The 20,737-nt window shown below is 39.9% G+C and overlaps 1 protein-coding gene across 1 annotated transcript in view; it reads right to left on the bottom strand.

Moving 5' to 3' along the window:
* Nucleotides 1–297: 297 nt before the first annotated feature.
* The window catches only part of TMEM182 (transmembrane protein 182), a 24,294-nt gene continuing 3,854 nt past the window's right edge, over nucleotides 298–20,737 (bottom strand). The window contains exons 4-5 of the mRNA XM_009326243.1: nucleotides 13,339–13,476; nucleotides 298–1,799 (exon numbers count right to left, since the gene is read on the bottom strand). Coding sequence (XP_009324518.1) covers nucleotides 1,576–1,799; nucleotides 13,339–13,476 — 362 coding nt within the window. The 3' untranslated portion in view covers nucleotides 298–1,575. The remainder of the gene's footprint in view (nucleotides 1,800–13,338; nucleotides 13,477–20,737) is intronic.

Raw genomic sequence — 20,737 nt, 5'->3', positions numbered from 1 at the left:
GCTGCCAATAAAAATATTTTTGTGATTTGGTAATTATTCCAAACCTCATAGTCCCAGCTCCCACACCCCCCGCCCTTGTTGTCTTCCTGTTCTATAATGTATAAAGCTAATCTTCATGATGGAAAAATAAATAAGTAGCAGGGAAGGCTGGAAAGCGTCCAATCACAAAAGCTCCTGAAATGGAAGCAACATCCAATCTGGCCCACCACATCTTCTAGGTGGGCACTCCATTCTGCCTTTTAGTGATGCTTTCAGTATTCATAACAGCTGTGGAATTAAGCATTATGAACAAGAAGAAACCAACATGCAGTCTTTATTTTTCCCCATCAGTCCCAAACTATTCTGCATTGAGTTACAAAGTGGAAACCAACGCACTCTCAGATGGATTTCATTTCAGCTTGGGCCCAATGCCAGACAAAGTCTTCCCATTGCTAAAACTCCACCCCATCTTTTCCATACCATGCATACAGTCCCATCCTCACCCATCTTCCAAACATATGCACACACGCATACACAGAGAACCAGCCACTCCTGCAATACAGAACCAAACCCACCTCCCCGGCTGTCTTAGCTAGTCTCATTGCTTTCCCTGGGATGACTAGTAGGCAAGTTGGATTTGGTCTGTAATGCCGACTTTTAATATTTGGGAAAATGAAGGCTACATAAAACATACATTTTCATGTCCTAAATATTATCTTCATAATAAACCTTTTTTAATAAAAAAGTCATTTTACACAACCAGGAAAATGTTTGTTGGAGGAGCCAATTATTCCATTAAAAAATAAAAGCTTTAAAACTGGATTAAAATATTAATGCTATAATTCAAAGTACCATTTTGGCATAACTTCAGCTAGTGATTTAACTATGCCATATTGGGTTATAGAATCATGCAACAAACATGGATTTCAGAATACAGAGTATACAGCTTTCAAATGCATACAGAAAAGAGAAATGTGCAACGGAAGCAGTTAAGCTTTTACATGTACAGACTAGCACCAGGTTGCTGTTCACGACAATTGTCTTCCCTCTCGTCCTCTTCCCATGGATGCTGCATGAACAACTGCGCTCTATTTTTATAAAGTGCAGACATGTTTGCTTGAATAAAGCTAAGGCAAGTAGTGGAAAACAGGAGAGGAGGTAGATTGAATTACTGTGTTTGAATGTTTGTTTTCTCCTCCACCTTGTACCATTCTCCACGAGCAGAAGCACAAAGTAAATGTTAAAAGACAAATGTATAAAATGTTGATTTGGCCCATTTCGTGTTGGGCTTTTGGTTGCAGAAAATTTTTGCCTTCCTCTGTTTGCAAAACTGCAAAAATGCTGCTAATAGTACAATATGGAGAACCACATGAGTACTTTCTAAAGAATTAAAAACAACTAGTTGGGACTAAAGGTGGTTTCTTCCTGTACTGAGTTTTGTGTCCTTTACCCTGAAACAAGTAGCAGAAGAACTTCCAGAAGTCTGCCTGCATACTTAGGATCGCCATAATGGTAATAATGTATAAAATTGTGTTCCGGTTTACAATTGTCATGAAGTTTCACTAGGATTCCTGTACTCCCTTCAGCAGTGTATCACTAGTCTGAGTGTAAATAAATGGCACGCCCTACCAACAAGAACAGCATCCCTGCTAATAAAGCAAAAAATCCTCCTATAGGAGCCAGCAAAAAAGACCAGCCATAGCGTACATAAACAGCAAAGTCTGGGCAAGCCATTTTTTTCATGGTTGTGTAGTTTTCCAGATCAGCCACCGCCTGGACCCAGATGACATACATCACGACTACCAGCGAAAACAAGACACCTGGAAAAGAAACACCGGGTTTTAACAACAGAGTGTGAGACAAATGCTGAGTGCATTTACTCTAATACCTAGAAACCCATCAATGCTTGAGGCCTCGTCTGCAAGGCACCGTCAGGCACCACTGGATATTTCTTTGCCTTTGGCTTCCTCTAACAAGCACTATCCCCACCTTGCTTCTGATTTGCACAGAAAGGCATACTCCCATGAGAAAGCACATATCTGGTTTTGGTGGGCAGACCGAAACACAGGTGTGTTTAGGGACAAAATTCAGGCAGGTATTTACCGTTTCGAATTCAGGAGCTGAGGGAAGGGGAAGGGGAAGGGGAAGGGGAAGGGGAAGGGGAAGGGGAAGGGACGGGACAGGACAACCTGGAAAAAAAGACCTACTTTTGCTTCCCAAACTCTGATATTGTTTCTATCACAGTGTTTTGGATGAGATACGAAAAGGGGAAAGGGGTAAGAAATCTTTCTATCATCTTCACCTCTCTACATTTTGCTTTTTTTTTCTTATGAAAAGGGCTTTGTTTGGAACATACTACCTTCAGAGTATTCTACTCAAATATTTTGCAGACAAATTCAGATGTGTTTCATCCAAAATCCTCCACATTAGAAAAGAAGTTCCTGGTATAGGAACAAAACCCAAGAATAATTAAATAATAGCTATGAAGCAGGCTATTAGTGTTAACCTCAGATTGGATACAACAGTTTCCTGGAATTAATCCACTACATAATTCACAGCCTTTTCCCAACCACTCCTCTGAAAGGCCTTTGGATTGTTTACACATGATAGTAATAGGAGCACATGTCCTTACAAACTTTGCTAATCTCTTTGTTACTAGGCACCAGAAGGAGATATAAGAAGAAAGTGCTTTCCAAAGTATCAGTTGCATGCCTAATATTTCATTTCACTTTAGAGGAATGTGGACACTTGAGAAATGCAAGCCTGCAGCACAGATGCTCTAGCAGATCTGCTGGAAATCTGGGGGCACAAGACTGAATTTTTTGCATGCTCCAGCCTGTACCCACTTGCTCCTTGAGCTCCAGCTGTCACAGCACAGTTACAGCAGCAGGACTATCTATTCCAACATTAAAATATTTGGGGGACACCACCCCACCATGTTTTTATCCCAGGATGTTTAGGTGCCTCATTAAAACCACAAGCCAGTGCATACTCCTGGGAACACTTACTGCCAAACTTCAGTCTACAGGCTGTGGAGCAGCAGAGCATAAGTCAAAGGTATTTGTGGTCTCTTCCCCATCCTCCTAAATACTTGCAATGCAACCTTGAACAAATGTGGCACTTGTGGCAAAACCCACAAATGCACTTTGCAAGTACCCGTGGACAGGCATTTGCTTCCAGACGCACTGCTCCTGGTAACCTTTCGCGGTTACCTTTCCCCATCCCCACCCTGAGATGCTGCCTCTCCACCTCCTTTCCCTGCCCTTCCTACCCACTTACCAGGGAGCAACTCTTGTCATCACTCCCTCGTTTGCTTCAGGCAAAATCAGACAGGTTAGCTGCAGCAGTTTAAATTGGTGATCTGGTGACACTCTTGTTAGTGCTTTATTGTCAAAATGTAATACCTTTACATTCTGGACACCCTGAACATCTGACAGATGAGAGCTCACAACTCAATGTTTGTGAATACTACCTTTTGAAGCCCACCAAAAAATGAGCTGGAGTATTTAACCTGAGGCATAATCAAAACGTGACTGAAAATCCCAAAGGATCTGCAATTTTTATGAGGCTGAAAGAAAGGAGAAAAACTAAATAAAGGAGGCAGACACGTTTCCTGACTATGAAATATACTTCCAGGATTACATTTTTTGCTAGGGCTCAAATTACTAACAAAGTTTAAAAAAAGCCAACACTCAACTCTAAAATGCATAAATTCAATTTTGAAAATATTTTACCTAAGTAAAGCTCAATTTTGATGGAATTTAGTGCTGCGATTGTATTGAACATACAACTGGTGAAACAATCAGAGAGAAGGATCACCTTAGGTGAATGAGAAATTAAATTGCAGACTCTCCAAATATAAGTCAAATTGAGCAGAAGATTCCTATAGCAGAACATCTAATGATAATAGATAATGTAGCAACACAGGAAAATTAGAACCAAACAGAGGTAGTAACATTTGATGTAAAAAGTAAAAAGATTCAGGGCCAAATTCATAAAGGGAGTTATTAGAGACATGGAGTTTGTTCAAGGTTTCAAAACTTCAACCAAAAAAAAATCATAGCCCAAAGATTTGGAAAGATACATTGATTATATGGCACAATTCATATGAACATTGGAATTTACCTCTTCAAGGTGGCTGTGCCTGTGCATTTTCAAATGTATGTAGTCTTCTATTTATTCTCTACATCAGAGCAAACTTAGTCCAAAACAATAATAATTACAGAAAGTAGTGACGTATATTCCCTTACTGTAGCAGCAGGTAAGTGTAACCAGGCCTTGCACATCTGGAATGCTTTTCACCTCCGGCACCCTGGGCTGACACAAAGCTACATAGCCCAGTTAGTCACAAGCATCTGCCATTAAAACAAATCTCATTCAGAGGTGCTTTAATCTCGAAATGGGCACCCCTTGCTCTTCGGGCAGTCTGAAGCAACACCTTCTAGGTGATTAAACTAAAGCCAGCTCCATGTAGGTGCAAAATAGCAAGCCAGTGCTGCCAGTGGTAAAACAACTTCAGGGCAGCTGAAATCCATCCAGTGATTTCACAGCAAGCTGCTAATACCTGTCTGTGGCAAATTGTTGGGTATGGAAATTTGCTGAAGAAATGTATGTCAAGCAGAGATAAATGTCCTTCTTTAAAAGAAAGAACCATGTCGCTTAGGGACATGGTTTAGTGGGCATGGTGGTGTTGGGTTGAAGGGACATGGTTTAGTGGGCATGGTGGTGTTGGGTTGAGGGCTGGACTTGATGATCTTAGAGGTCTTTTCCAACCTTAATGATTCTACGATTCTATGACAGAAAAAGGGAGAATATGTAAACCCTCTTAGTCAATTAAGGCACTAGAGCAGTATTTAAGGGTTCTCACTATCTGCTAATGGAGGCTAATTAGTAGCTATGTTGCTTAGTGTGTTCAAGAAATGTCTTGAACAGTAGAATCAGGCTAAGTAAAAACTGACCATGTCCTGTTGCCTCCAGCAGCATTTCAGTCATTAGTGCTCCTTTTGTCTAATTTTCACAGAGTTATGATTTCATGGGAGTTAAGCACTTTCACAGGAATTTACTGAGGCTCCTGCATGTTGCAAATGGTAACAGAGAAAAAGGAAACCAGAAGCATTTCTTAACAGGTAGACCCTCTGTTTTGTCCATTTGGTCTTGTTTCCTAAGATGTCAAGCGTACATTAGAAGCAGCGGTGAGAGCAGGGAAGCAGATCTTGTACTTCTACTATCACTAATGCATCTACTTAAAATGTTTGATGTTTAGGGCCAGAGGCAGTAGTTCCTTCCTATACATTAAGCATGTCAGGTTGTGCTTAAATTTAAGCACATGTGCAAGTCTGACTTAAAGGGGTTTTCCTCCTGGCATCCACACTGATTGCATCAAAATACCCGATTCAGAGGCAAGTTATGAGCTTAATAAATGGTTACTAGCACTTAAATATTTATCTGGTTGTTAGACTCCAAAAGAAAACTGTTTCTTTTCAGATTATATGATTTCATGTCTGTTTGCATTGTCTTATTTTAACAAAATGGAGGGATGTTAACGGTTCAAGAAAGGTTTGAAGAAAAAGCAGTATCAAGAACAGAGTACAAACAACTTGTTCAGAGGACTGAGTAGCATGTAAAATTCAGATACACATAACGTGTGAAGTATTTTTTACAGGCCACAAGGTATCAATTTGGTCTATGCATTATGAACTGTAATAGTCATGTCAAATAACAGCACTTTATGCGGTGTTTACAAAAACATAGATCAAAAGCTGGGTTTATCTCCATTTTGTAGAAAGAAAAATGAGGCACAGGAACAACTAATCTGACATTCAGAGGTTCTAAGTATCCAAGCTTTGCTCTCGACTCTGGCTTTCAAAGGAGTTTTGCTCCTCAAAGCCAAGGCAGATTTGCTTAACGCGTAACACATACCGTAACAGAGTTGCTAATAAATACAAGTCTTCTGCCTCTCCATCCTACTTTGTGCGTACTTCTACACTATTTCTGCAGTATTCTGCTTTGGTTATTTATACCAGTCGGTGAAGTACCATTCACTGGAGTGTACTTAAACAAAAGGAAAGGCATTGGACTGAAGGTAATACGAAATCTTACTAAGCAATTGTCTGTCTTGGTCTGCTTAAGTGTTTTAAACTAGCTCCCACTACTGCAAAATCTCACTGCCTCAATTTATATGTAGGGAATATGGTATTTTTGAAGAAAAACCATATATTGCAAAAAGTTTAAAATTAGCCTATTTCTTTACGTAGCCCCCAATCACAAGATTTTGACTTGATTCTGAAGAATCTAGTACAGTCGCTGGAATACTAGTGACTCAGAACCATTGGCAGAGCCCATGCAAAACTGAAGAGAGGTCAGAATTACTCTCTTTAACTGCTGGAGAGTATTTTCTTAGATAAATTTTATGCTGCTTGTGGAAGACAATGGGGAGAATTCCTCTATTTATATAACTACACTACTGCTGTTCCATCCTACTTCTGTACCCACAAGTTTGCCTCACTAGCTTGTCTCTTTCTTTTAGAATGTTAGTCATGCCGGTAAGAGTTGAGAAAGCATCCATTACAAGTGTAATAGGAATGCCTGTTCATTATGGAGGAGAATATACTAAAATGAATATACATTTATTCTGGGAAATCTGTTCCTGCAGTCTTGCACTGACTATCTGTGGTGAATGTCATGAACTCTCATAGCCAAGCTCCAAGGCAAAATTACTGAGATTGAAAAAAAACCTCCACAATTTAATGAAGCAAATATTTTTAGGAACAATGCGTGCTATGATGTATTTCTACATTTTCGGCATTTAGACCTTTTGCATAGTGTGTGGGTGTCCATTTGCCCTTGCCTCTTAGTGAATATAAAATAAAACAGCAGTTGCATGAATCAGGAATGATGGGGGAAATTATTCCTAGAACATGAAATATGTCTGAGAGAGATTAAGACAAATAAATATTTCCCTCCCCCTCCTTTTTCTTTCTTTTTTTCCATTTTGCTTTTTTTTTTTAAGAACACACGTTTGATACACAGCTCTGTGCAGTGTGATAAGACGCGGACTTCTCTGAGGTCACTCTTTTCTGTCTTTTGCATTTATTCTTTTGAATTTCTTTCAAACAAATACTTGTGCATATTGCAGACGAGAAAGAATACAGAACCTTTAGAAACGTCCATGAATTCGAGAAGCAGTTTGCTGGCCTTTAGTACTTATTCTTCCCACGTAGAAATGCCTTTCACTTGTCAATGGTGAATGGCTGTTTACGGCATGAATCTTTTACTATGCAGACATGAAGACAACAGGTGCTGGAAAGAATGATATGAGCTTTTTACTTGTGCCTAGAAGTTTAGAACTCTTTATCTCACTTGAGGAAAACTTGTATGTGTGTGTATATATATTTTTTTTCCAATTGCATTCTTCTGTCCTTGTCCTTATTACAGACTCTACCACCTACCTTGGCCTCTTGTGACCTTTATTTAAAAAGTATGGTTGACATTCCACTCTAAAGTGCGTGCAGAGGATCCCACTTAAGAGTTATGGGAGTTGGCACATAGCTCTGAAGACAGATTTTTGTCCTCATCTAGAAGCTACAATTAAAATATCAGCTTTTTTCACTCTTTTGGCAGGAAGCAGTCATCATACTTGTACTTCAAGTCTTGGTTCTTCTTCACAAGGTTGTGATTCTGTAATGCTCTGTGCACATCCTGGGGGTTTGCTTGCTTGACATCAGTACAAGAGGACAGTTTTCACCACCACCCAGGCAGGAACAGGCCCAAGGTAATTACGGACTTTATTGAAGGCTGCTCTAAGTGATTATTTTATGGCAGCTTTCCCTTCTTTTCCTATGACCTTTGAAGCAACTATAAGGCTTCTTACAGTTCGTACTACTGTAGCTGCTCTTGGTCCATCCTCTGATATTCTAGACATGGAGGTGAGGCTGCAAAGACAGTGCTCAAGTCAGTTACTGTGGTATCGTTCAACTGACGCACTTTTCCCCCACAGGTGTAGCATCTGTAGTTTCACCTGCAGCCTCAGGTAGTTGGTGTAGTTACAAAGCTTAATAGGGAAAGCTGCTAGTCAATAAGCTGCCACCAATACTAATAATTGTGCGTGCCGCCCCATTTGTGGTAGTTCAGCTGCACCACTCGATAAGAGAAGTGGGCAGCCTTTCTTAAAGATCAGGATAAAGAAAGGGCAGGTGTGTGACTCTGCCACAGACCAGACATCAGAATTGCTCTGTGGTTAGGTTTGCTGCTAATTCTGGGTCCCAAATATGCGACACTGCGGGGAGGCTTCTGAGGCTCCTTTGGCCCTTGGAGACCCATTGCAGTTCATCCACCCAGGCACCAGTGATGCTGGCAGAGAGACCTTGAGTGGATTATTACAGGGCTCTGAGGGTGAGAGGTAAGGGCATGGGGGCCCAGGTGATGATGGTCTCAAACCTGCTGCCCAAAGGATAAAAACTGTACAAAAGTTGGCATACACGGTGCATCAGTTCCTAGCTTTGTAGCTAGTGTCACAAGCAGGGCTTTGGCTTCTGTGACCACGGGACCCTCTCTGAGATACGAGGACAGCTGGGGAGAGGTGAGATCCATCAGACAAGGTGGGGAAAGAGCAACAAGCTCAGTAACCTTGTGAGAAGAGATGCAAGCAAGGACCATTGGCAGATGGACGTCAAAGCCTCCAGATAAGCAGGGGGAAGGGAATGGAGAGCATATGCATGGGACAGAGCAATGAGGGAGGCCCGTACACTTCCACTGAGAAAGCAGCACAACTGAAAGCCCATCTCAAATGCATGTACATAAATGAACTCAGTGTTGGAATAACACAGGAGGAATTCAGGTTCATGCAGGCACTGGATGATGGATGATGCCGCTGCAGACGTGAGACAACTTTGCTGGATGGATACAGACTCTTTAAGGACAGGCAGTTAAGATGGGATGGGATGGCTGCAGTCTGCACAAAGAAATAGCTTGAATGGACAGAGATCTTCTAAGTAACAGGAGCTTATGGGTTAAGATCAACAAGGTGGGCAAAGGTCCATGGTGGGCATCTGCTACAGACCATCCAATCAAGAAGAGAAAGTGGACTGGAAAAATAGTTATGATTTCTGGTTCTCACAGGGGACTCAGCCACCCCAACATCTTCTAGAAGGGCAACATTGCAGAGAGCAAGCAATCCAGGAGGTAGGTAGCTGGACTGCATCAAGGATCACTTTTTGAAACAGGTGTGGAACAGACCAACTAATGGAAGTGCTTTGCTGGACCTGCTACTCACAGATAAGGAAAAACTGGTCAGGAATATGATAGATGGTGTTAGCTATGGTTATAATGGCCATGAAATGGCAAAGTTTAGTATCCTAGGAGGAACATGGAAGGTGAGTAGGAGATTAAAGACCCAGAACTTCAGGAGAACAGACTTCAGCCTGTTCAGGGAAATGGTAGGCAGGATCCCAAGGGAGGCTGCCCTGAAGGGCAAAGGCTGCCCTGAAGGACAAAGGATGCCTTGAAGGGCAAAGGGACTCAGAAGAACTGTTTGTTCCTCACAGGCAACTTCCTTAAAGCACAAGAATGGTCCCTTTCAGTGTGCAAGAATTCAAGCAGGTCTGGCAGAAATGAATTAACCTCATGCAGAGCTGCATCAGCAAGAACACAGTCAGCAGGTTTGAAAATAATATTATTTCCCTTTACTCAGCACTCGTGACATCATATCTGGAATACTGTATGCAGTTTGAGGCCCCCTGGTGAAAGAGAGATACCAATAAACTGAGGTGATGACCACCAAGATGGTTAGGGGGATGGAGGACAAGAAGAGGCTGGGCGAGCTGGGGAGTTTTAGTCTGGAGAAGAAAACAGTCTTCATCATTCTAAATGGAGTTACAGAGAAGATAGGGACAGACTCTTCAGAGACATGCACACTAGAAGAATGAGACACAGTGGTCACAAGCTGCAGCAAGGACACTTTCAGGTGGATATAAGTAAAAAAAAAAAACATTTTTCACAATAAAGTTGGTCAAACTGGGACAAGTGCCCAAACATGCTGTGCAATATCCATTCTTGGCGATTTTTAAAACTTGACTAGATAAGGCTCTGAGCTGCCTGATCTAACTTTGAAGCCAGCCCTGCTTCGAAAGGGAGGTCAGACTTGATTGTCACAAGAGATCCTTTCCAACCTAAACTTACTCTATGTCACTCGGGACATAGGGTCCTTCCATAGGTCCCTCCAGAAGGCAAGTCTATCTGCCTTAGCACAGATAAGGTGAATTGTCCCTCTGAGAGTGTGTTTCTTACTAGAAGTTTAAGCAGTTAGTTCATACAAAACACTTAGCTTTTGGATGGCTAAATAGTTGGCATGAATCCCATTCCCAGTAACTTCTTCAGCTGCTGTCTGAACCCTAAGATGGCACAGCAGACCATTCTACAAGCTGTTCTCTTCAGTTGAGGCAGAGCTTTTATCTGCTACATAATTTGTCAGTTAAGGTTGCAAAAGGATACAGATACTTCAGTCCAATAGCAGGTATTAAAATTGCTTCATCTAATATTTTTCTTTAATGATATATGTACGTAGGAAAATGACTGATCTTCCTATCTTCTTCCAAACTTCCACAGAACAACTACCTTGTCTAACTTCTTTCTCAGAAGCTTACTATTCTCTCCAGTATAACAGCTACTTGAACTTTGTGGTAAGACAGCATCCAGGCCCTTTCAAAACAATGTATATAATTCCTTTTTTTTCTTCAAATCAATATACTGGTTTCTATCTTACAAGAACTCTAACTACACCTATGATCTAAGTCACGTTACATCTTTTCGTTTTTTCCATTAGGTCTGTGTTTAAATAGATGCACACCCTGGCTGCATCCTGAAGTAATGGGTATGAGTGGTAAATATGCACCACTTCTCCTCACTCTCCCCTTCCATGCCCTGTTTTCCTTTGGGGGGCAGTAAACGAACAGGCTTTCTAGTCCTGAAGGAGAGGATAGAGGAAGGAGTAAGGGCAGCAGGGAACAGAGTAGAGCACACGAGCCTGCCTTCTAGAGGCAAACTAAAACTGCCCCCAAGTTATCCCAGATTTAAGATATTAACTATTGTGAGGAACTCCTATTGGGAAAGAAAGAGAGAGAGCAATTTCATGCTGTCATACCTTCGGGTCTGAGAATCCCTCCTACTCCCCATTTAACACAATGGGCCATTGATCAGTAACACCACAGGAAACCGAGTTGCTGTCCAAGACATCCCACAGAACATAGCTTTAACTACTGACAATGCAAAGTATTTATAAGCTCTTCTTATGTCAGTATGGTCACTCCCTCGAGCATGATTTTAATTCATGATATAATTAAACCCTTACCTTGGCTACGGGAATATACTGACTTGTGAGAAGAGCTGAGAGCAACAAACCTTTTTTTTAATGTTTTTGTGGGTGATCTGAAGTGTTGGATAGGGTAAGGATATTTACATTAAGTACCTTCCCCAAGCAGCCCTGCCCTACTGGTGTGACTGGGAGTAGATGCAGAAGACCTTGGTCAGGAACGGTGTCCCCTCACCCAAGCCAAAATGTCTTGTGCAAGCGGAATGGCTCCAGAGTCCTATACTCTGCTGCCACCACTACCTTTTGGCAAATCATAGCAGGATTTTGCTAAGTATCTTTGCTTTTCAACAACAATGGTAATAATAAAAATAACCCAGCTCTTCTCTGAAGCCCTGATTGAGAACAGTCCTGAAGTTGAAAGATACTACATATATAGAGAGCAAAAAGTCAGGATTTCCCTTGAAGAACATCTGCTCTATAGGGACAAAGGATGAGAGGGGCAAAGAGACAAGCGCAGGGTCACACACAGGGGTAATAAAGCTCACTTAACTTCATACACCTAAAAAACCAGTCTCCCTATATTCCCTCAGTAAAGGAAAAAGAGGTGTAGGGTTCCTCCATAACGCATTCATCTGACCCATGTTAGACCCCTCTTTCAGGATGAAATGAATCCCCGGCTGAGGGAACTTCTTACACACCTACCGTTTTGACTGCCAATGAATGTTATTGCCTACTGCAGGCCTCCTAGGGAAGCCAAGGGAGACTAGCGCAGACTTGGGGATCTAACTTTCCCCTGCCTAAATGAGGGCAGATGAACTGACCCAGAGTGGAGAACGCACATGTCGCTTTGGACCTCTGCCCATCAGTTCCCGGTGCCTTCCAAGTGCCCGTTTCCTCTGCTACTTTCCAGTGACAAATGAGGTTTTTTACAGATTACAAATGCATGAAAAGAGCAGGACTCACATGGGCTCTTACCCTTCAAATTAGTGACAAAACGCATTGAAATATCTTAGGATTTCCATCAGACTATGAATATTTTTTGTATGTCTTTTAAAAGAGTGGAGGAGTAATTCTCAAGGGATCAAATGCAAGTATGCAGGAGTTTTTTCAGCAAAAATATTATAAAATACTTCCTACACTTCATTGAGGGGCCTTTAAAAGGGAATAATGATCACTAGCTGTGTATGCAGAGCTGCGAGGTGAAGTGGGTAAGGAAGGTCGGCAGGTCAGTAACAGAAGCAGAAAGAGAGCCCAGACCTTGTGGTCCTGACACGAGTGGCTCTACCCTGTAAGACAATCCTGCTCTCACAGGACTGCTTCTCACCAGGCTTTATACAAAGGAGAACAGTGATTGAGCACATACTATCATTTACATCCTACACAACTGTATCTTACACGTCTGTGGGGCATCTTCCCAGACTTTTCAAGGTTAACAGAACAGCGTCTCGGAGAGCTGCCCATATCAGCTGAATTCTGGAGGGTGCATCCTCCATAGTACGTGTGGGTTATGAGGATGGAGGGAATTCAGTTATTTGTTGTTTTCATTCACACAGGTTTAGAGCTCCCACTTACTCATGTGTGACACCTATTTTGTGTAATCCAATCACATCCAAAACATTTCTCCTATATTGGAGAGATGGGTCATGTGAATGTGCTGTGTCTTCCAACTTCTTTAGAGCCCACTGTAATCATCTTTTGTGTCACTGATTAAAAAAAACCTTCTCCTTAGCTAAAGCCCTTGAGAATCCTATACAGCAGCATCCCTAAGTATGCATTCTTTTTCTTGCTAAAAAAGTAGATTGAAATTGCAGTGTAATTCCATGATTTGCCCTGGATTTTTTTATCTTAATCTAAAAGTAGCTTTTAGAATAGCTTCATGACTAAATAACTGTGGAAAGAATTGTCTCCAAGGCAGGCACTCCACAAGCCAAAGGATAGAAGCATATGCTTTTTCTTTCTTTTAACCATGATTAATATAATTTTTGGTCAAGGAAAATGGAAGAAATACCTCATCCTTTCTATTCTTTAATTAACTGAGCAAACAGTACACCCACCAGCAATGATGAAAAAGCCTCCTCCTGCTTTGTACAGAATGTGGCTGGCAAAAGGAGCTGCACAGATGATGAAGAAACTAGCCATCACAATCGTGAGCACTCCCAGGAGCATAAGAACTGTCCAGAAACCTCGATAAACTGGAGAAAGGGAAGAAGGAAAAAAAAGAATACAACACTTTTTAGAACTTAAGCAGGTGACATATTTGGCTAATAAAGATTTTTCTTTTCCCCTTCTCTTTTCACTTGCCTTATTAACAAATGAAACATGCATTCTATTGTGCATATACGTTATATATCATGTGGACCAAATTAGGTTTGAACGCCAGTCCTTACCTGATGATCGTGGAAAATAGGTTGTAAATTACCATGAATTAAATCCATCTGCTTAATATTTAGCAGTGACTTGTAAGATAGCAACTTGACCAAATTTATGCTCTTTAGAAAATGGTACACCAAAACTGTAGCAATGATTCTTTGGATAAATGATTGGACTGACAGGATACAATTGTTTTACCAAAATTGTCTGGGAGAAGCAGAGAGCTGTAACATCTTGGCATTCTTAGTGCTCAGACCATATCACCAATAGCAATCTGTATGTTCTCTACAATTTACAACTGGATAATTCTCCTTACACATAGTCATATTCAATAGAAGGAAATCTAAAGCAGGAGGGGGTAGAAACTAAAAAAAAATGTAACCTGGGTTTCTGAAAAACAGTTAAGTATTTTAAACCAGCCTATTCCTCCTCTAAAGCTCTTTGTATTTTATTAAATTTAAATTGTGATGTTTCAGAAGCCTCTGTTAGACAGTGCCAAGCAGTGCTGAATTAATGGATGCAGCTGGCGATAAATGAGCCGAGAGTTTTGTGACATACTCTGGCCAAAAGAGTCTTTCTAACAATTATTTTTTAGCTGGTTAATTGCACATCCATTTAACAAAGTCATCATTTTAGAAATGCTACAAGAGTGACATAAATTTCTCCCATGAATTTAAAAATTGGTACATTAACACAACCCATTAGTAAAATTATGAGTTGCAAAGATCTCCATCGTCAGATCTGAAAATCTTGAAGCGCTGACAATTCAGTCAGTGAAAAACATTTGTACCCAACTGAGGGAAAGCATATAAGCCAGCTGGCAAGTCAGGAAAAGTGAGTCACAAAAGAAACTGCCACTTATCATTTGACAGCACCTACTTACTGTTATGGCAAAACACAACCAAGCAACTATTATACCGGTTCATATCCTGAAAGTTTCAAATTCATACAGCTTGTTAGAGCCAGCTATTCTGGAATAATTCAGGTTTGCTCCCATCTGAAATCTGAAGGTGCACTAGACATTATCAGCTTGTGCTTCCCACTAATGTGTTCCAAAAATCTATAGTTTTTAACTTGACCAGCTTTAGTCATGTTAAAGTATACACCATCTTGCTTCTATCAGCCTTGTAAATGTGTTAGCTAGATCACGTTCACCACATCACATTAATCACACTTTTTAAATAACATCCTTTTTAATCCAGGCAAACATTCAGAGACATAATTTTCCGCCACACTGATCAGCAGATTTGGGCATAGGAAGGATGAATGTGTCTGAAAGTAGTTGGCAGAAGGGTTAAAATTGTGTTTTGGTTCATATCCAATACAAGTCTTGCCACGTAAACAAAAAAACCATGGAAACAGTAGGTAAGAAATCAGGCTGTGGTTCAGCAAAGCAGTTAAGTGTGTGTTCTGCTTTAAGTACTCTACCTCTTACGGGATTTAGGCACCTGTTTAAAGTTAAACATATAGTTAAATGATTCACTTAATGCAAATGGGCAGTAAATGGAGACCTAGAAAGGTAAATCTCTCAAGTCCTTCAGTCTTGGGTCTCTGAAGCAATTTCATATTATTTTACTCATGGGGCTACTTTGCTAAGCTTCATCGCAGTCCCCAAGTCCATGGGACATTACTTTCCCATTTAAAACCTAATACCGCTAAATCAGTCTATAACCACCCAACTCTTTTACATGGATGGCCCGAGGTACTTCAAAGTCATGCTACATAATAGGACACATTGGCCAAAATGGACCTTGAAAAAGCTTTCTTCAATATCATTATGGTCAGTCACCTAAGTCATACAGCAGTGTTTCTATTTTCTGAATGGATGAGGACACAAGCTTCTCCAGCATTACAAAATTAATATACAGTGTCATTATCTACTCTTCATACAGGAAGCTTTGAAGTCTGCTTTTAGTGAAATTTTACCAGAAAAGCTTGATTTGTTCAAATATTTCTGGAAACTGAACACAAAAGGAGTACAAATGTAACTGATGAAAATTTGTTTAAACTTCTCTGTAACTATACAAGAGAAAAGCTGTTTCTCTGCTCCAACAGCATAACTTTTTTATGCATTATACATGAAATACTGATTTGACCTAGCTATCATCTGAAACAAGCTTCCTTTCTATTTCTCTAGAAATAATTATTTACTCTAGAGAATTGTGGATAATTTCTGATGATCCTAATACTTGTTTAGCCAACTAACTCCATCATTAAATGTCAATTAGAAAATAGAGTAGAGTTGACAGGTAAAAAGTCTGCAATGCTCTTTTCAAGTGAAAGACTATCCCCTCTAATCTGCAAGACAGTAAGTCATTAAGGTCATTTGTGGCACAGGTCTGACGAAACATCCTAAGAGCATTTAGACTTTTTCTTTAGTAAGGGAGTTAAAAAGCAACCAATTTTCTGCAAAGAAGGCTTCACTTATTTCACACTCAGATCATTTTTGCTCAGACCACATTTCCCATCTTCTCTGCCTAGATGGGCAAGATCAGTTCCTGCAGGGCTAATCATTCAAAATTACAATGCAGCCCTACTGCTGTCATTTAGCTTAGCTGGCATCTATAGATGAACACAAAAGAGCTGGCTGAAATTAAAACCACCTAAGAATGAACTTACTCTTCAAGTCAAAGACTTCACTGCTCTGAGACTGAGGTGAACCATGACAGATAAAACACAACAGAAGATGCTGCTTTGAATTATGCTTCTTTATATCCCATGAAAAGGGATGACACTGTGATCCAAACAGCCTGTTTCAAGAAATAATGGTTCAGTGTACCTATACAAGGTGTTAAGAGAAGTTTGCACCATTTCAAGTCTCACTGAGGCAGTTCGTAAGACAGCCCGTGTTCTGGTCCACGTGACAAGGAGTACCCTTGCCTCTGCAAGGTACTTCACAGGTATGTTTGAGTTAGCTACCTCAAGTACATGCATTATTCCAACTGTTTCCTACAGTAGAAGAAATAAAGTACAAGCACGACCACAGAATCTGAGGTAAACCTATCTGAAATGTTAATCTTAAATACCATTGCTCTGTGTTGCAAGCGTGCTAAACAGAAGGTTCTGTAACTTGTCTTGGTAAGCTGCCCCTTCGTTGGGGTACAACATTTGGCTTGGCAGTGACAGGCAGGCCTAAAAATAAAATAGGACTTAGAGGAAAACAAGAGTACACACGGTATGCTTGTCTTTGAGCTCTGCACCATTCAGCCCGTATACTATGGGAACATTATAGCTGCAGTATATTCCTCCAAAATTGCATGACCTGTAATTTTCCATTGCTACTTTCTTTTCTCCCTAAAGATCCTAATTTAGATTCCACTGGAGACGTCTGCATCATTTGAAAACTGGAAGAAGTATCTGGTTTTGAGAAAGGGACCAAGTTTTGGAGAAATGGCTGAAAATTATCAAAAGACCCCTTTTCTAGTATAGTAGATCCCAGCATTGATTATAAACTGAAGCCACAGATTCATATTTTAAGATGTTACTGGTGCATGATATGAAAGAGAAGCAATAATATATTTGACAAAGTTACACAGCTGTGTCACCTGCAATGCACGCTTGTTGTGTAGTAGCCGTGCACACCTCAGAAGCTCTGTGATGGGTTATTCAAGAACAGGTTAGCTAAAGACACAATGAGACACCCATTGACTACCTTTATGAAACCATAACACATTGCCCTTGCCAACTTCAAGTGTTTTAAAATCTCAGCCATCAGCCCATACATTTTCTACGGCCTATCAAAAAAGACCCCAGCCACTTAATATCGAATTTAATATCAAACACGAATTATTAAGCACTACAAAGCCAAAAAACTTTTTGAACCATGTGTGAGTACAGTGCTGCATAAACATTACTAAGGATAGGCAAAATGACTTGGAAAAGTTGCCTTGAATTTTCACCCACAAGCTCACATCCTAAAGCGAACCCTTCCTGTGATTTGGCTGTGGATTGTATTTTAGAATATGTCTTTTTTACCTTTCTATTTAATGTAAGAGATACCAAAATGCTTTTGACAAGAGGTATCAAAATGCCACCCACAATATAAAATACAATGAAAGGTGAAGTGCCTGAACTGCTTTAAATCAGGAGTATCTTCTCTGCAGTTAAACAGCTGTAAATGAGATCACACATCTCAGCAGCAGCACAGGAGGTACACCTGGCAACACAGTAAACCTTGCAAAACTTTTCTCAGTTTCACTCAGTACCCTTTACTATCCCTTAGTAGCAATAATCTTTTTTTTAATAACCTTAACAGTAAAACAAATACAATATCCACAGTGTGAATACATTGTTTTTTTAAATACTCCTTGCTTTATCACTGCTTGGTGGCTGGGGAGTTCTCCCTTAGTAAATGTACTGTATTACAATTTCTCATGGGCAATTATGTGACTGTATTACATAAAAGCATTTTTTTTTTGCTCTAGAAATAGGCTACTGCTAACATTTCACTGTACAATTTTTATTTTCATATTTCATTGCTAATATTTTCTAGATTACTTTAGGTTAATTTCAACCTAGTAACAAACCTGCCAATAAATTTGATCACACCATTTTAGATGTAATAGTTGCTGAATGAGAATTTTGCTTCAGTCCTATGAACATTCTGTATTCTACGTTATATTAGGCACTACTTCAAATGCTGACAACGTGCCCAGTACTGGACAAAATAAGATACTAATGGTCAGGAAAAAAAGTACTAGCAACTACAAATCAGAGTATTAAGCTAATGTGTCAGCACAGCCCCATTAAATGCCTTCCAATTTAGCTTCAGAAAGCACTGAGGCGATTTACAACAGGTAAGGAACTATTGTTTATTTCCAAATCAAGTTGAAAAAAAAAACCATCAAAAAAAAATTAATGACGACTAAGTGCTAGATCTTGCACTTCTTTTTCTTAGGAATAATCTCACTATAGCCAACAGGACTACTTGTACGAGTAAGGACTTTGTACATTTTTCAAAAACAGGCCTAGTATTGTCCTGTAGTGAAAGAGAATTTTATAAAAGTGTGATAGTCCTTGAATGTCAGTGTTAAGTAATCTAATGACATGATACCATGCATTACTCTAGCTAGCAATGAATTATTATTTAAGTACTATACTCTTAAGTTTTCAAAATAGCCTGACAGGATAACCAATCGATTATGATTATACAAATGTATGTTTATTTTAGAATGCAGAGGACACTACTCTGGCACTTTTATTGTATGGGCTAATTTCATTTTTTTTATTCCTAGCTTGTAGTTTGTTACACATATGTTTGTGAATCATCATATAAATGAATGTGCTGGCAACACAGTGAGGTGCTGTCTAAGCCTGCTTAATAGCTGCACACTGTAATAGCTGTCACTATAAACCACTGTACCATCACAGAAAGTCACTAGAGTCAGGCTTCCCCTGAGTTCATTTAGATGCCTATTTCAGGTTAAGATAAATGACATGGCCTGCAAATTTCTTTAAGTGCATTAACCATAAATGATGGTTAGCACAGCTGTGGACCGCACCTTACACTGCAGGTAGGTGAAGTCCTCCCCACTCCGCCAAGATATTTAACAAAACCAGTGAATGAACAAAACCATTATAACTGCAATTAAAAGATACAGAAGGCTGCAATTTCAAAGCAGTGCTATCTAACCCTTCAAAGCTGATCATGCGTCTGACAGTAATGATGAAAAGAAACCTGAGACATTAAAACATGCATTCAGATCCCCAATATAAGCATCACTGTAGGCTCTTCTGTCTTTACATTTCCATCTAAGGCTATAATTCTTGACACCGAGGGCTCATAGTCTAGGTTTGCACAGCAGGATGAACCAAGCCTTTGGTCTAAAGCTTTGTAAAGTGTACTAAAACACTGAACTTGAAGGTCTTCAGTGTTTGAGTCTTTTGGGAACTATCACACAAACACCATAAAACCAACACACAAAAAGATGTAAATAAGCTAAGAGGGGATAGATTGAGCCTCTTTTGAATTCTGGCCCAGAAAAGCTCTGAGGCAAATTCCTACTGATACTAAAGCCAAAGGAGTTATGTCAACAGAGAACTTGGTCCAGTCACTGCACTCAAAAATCATCAGAGATTTTATGTGCCTCATGAAACTTATCTTTGCCTGAGCCCTTCTAACTGGATGGTAACACGGCACTCCACCGACAAACCACACTTGTGTTTCCACTAGGGGCTTCAGTTAAATCCAAATTTCTCTGATAAGGTCCCAAAGCCTCTTAAGCCAAACAGTCTGTAAAAGAAGTCATGTGCCTTTGCTTGCTTAGAAACTAACAGTTCTGTTAACAGAAAGTTAGAGATTTTTAGAAAAAATGTGTTGTACATACATGTTTGATTTTTCTAATGAAGTTTAAAGCCTTTTATTCAGCTGTTTATTTTTCTATGAAAGAGCAAACTAAGTATTTTTCAGATGATAGAATATTTCTTCTTATCCACTCCTAATTAAAATAGGACTTGAGGGACTCATTAAAAACACAGTCATAAACCTATGTGGGAGATTTCATTTTTTTATCCCCAAAAGTGAGTATGTTGAGAAAGCTATGGGCCATGAAAATGGTAATATTGTATCAAGAAACAGTAGCAGAACCAAAAAAAGGGACAATAACTTCAATCTTTTGGTAGTGCCCTTTTGTTCTATGTTTAGTTGATGTAAGGTTTTAGATGCAGCCAACTGGATGTACAAATAGTTGATGAAACCTTGTTCTTCATGAAATCAAACCGGGGGCTTTTGCCACTGGCTTTTACAGAGAAGCATTTCCTCCGCTGTGAATCAAGAAGAAGAGGATAACCTTCTAGTATTTCTTCATTTAGCAACTGCAGTTGCAGCGAGGTTTTAAAAACTTGTTTGCCAAATGTCATGGGCAGGGCTGTCAAACTAGACTAAAGGAGAAACAAGTTTTGAACTAACAGAAGAGGAGATGACATAACCTTCTTCATAAAAAGTTGTGAAAGATTCTTGAACAAGCATATCTGCTCTAGTAAATAACTCAGCGTGGATGCTGAAAATGAACTGGAGGCATGAAAAAAGCCCCTCTTCAGTTTTAATGAGCTCAAAAGCAATCCAACTGTATCTATTTATATAGC

This window comes from Pygoscelis adeliae, unplaced genomic scaffold (genome assembly GCF_000699105.1).
Source record: "Pygoscelis adeliae isolate BGI_AS28 unplaced genomic scaffold, ASM69910v1 Scaffold156, whole genome shotgun sequence".
NCBI classification, from domain to species: Eukaryota; Metazoa; Chordata; class Aves; order Sphenisciformes; family Spheniscidae; genus Pygoscelis; species Pygoscelis adeliae.
The sequence above is the reverse complement of the archived record's forward strand: the minus strand, read 5'-3'. Positions and strand labels throughout refer to the sequence as shown.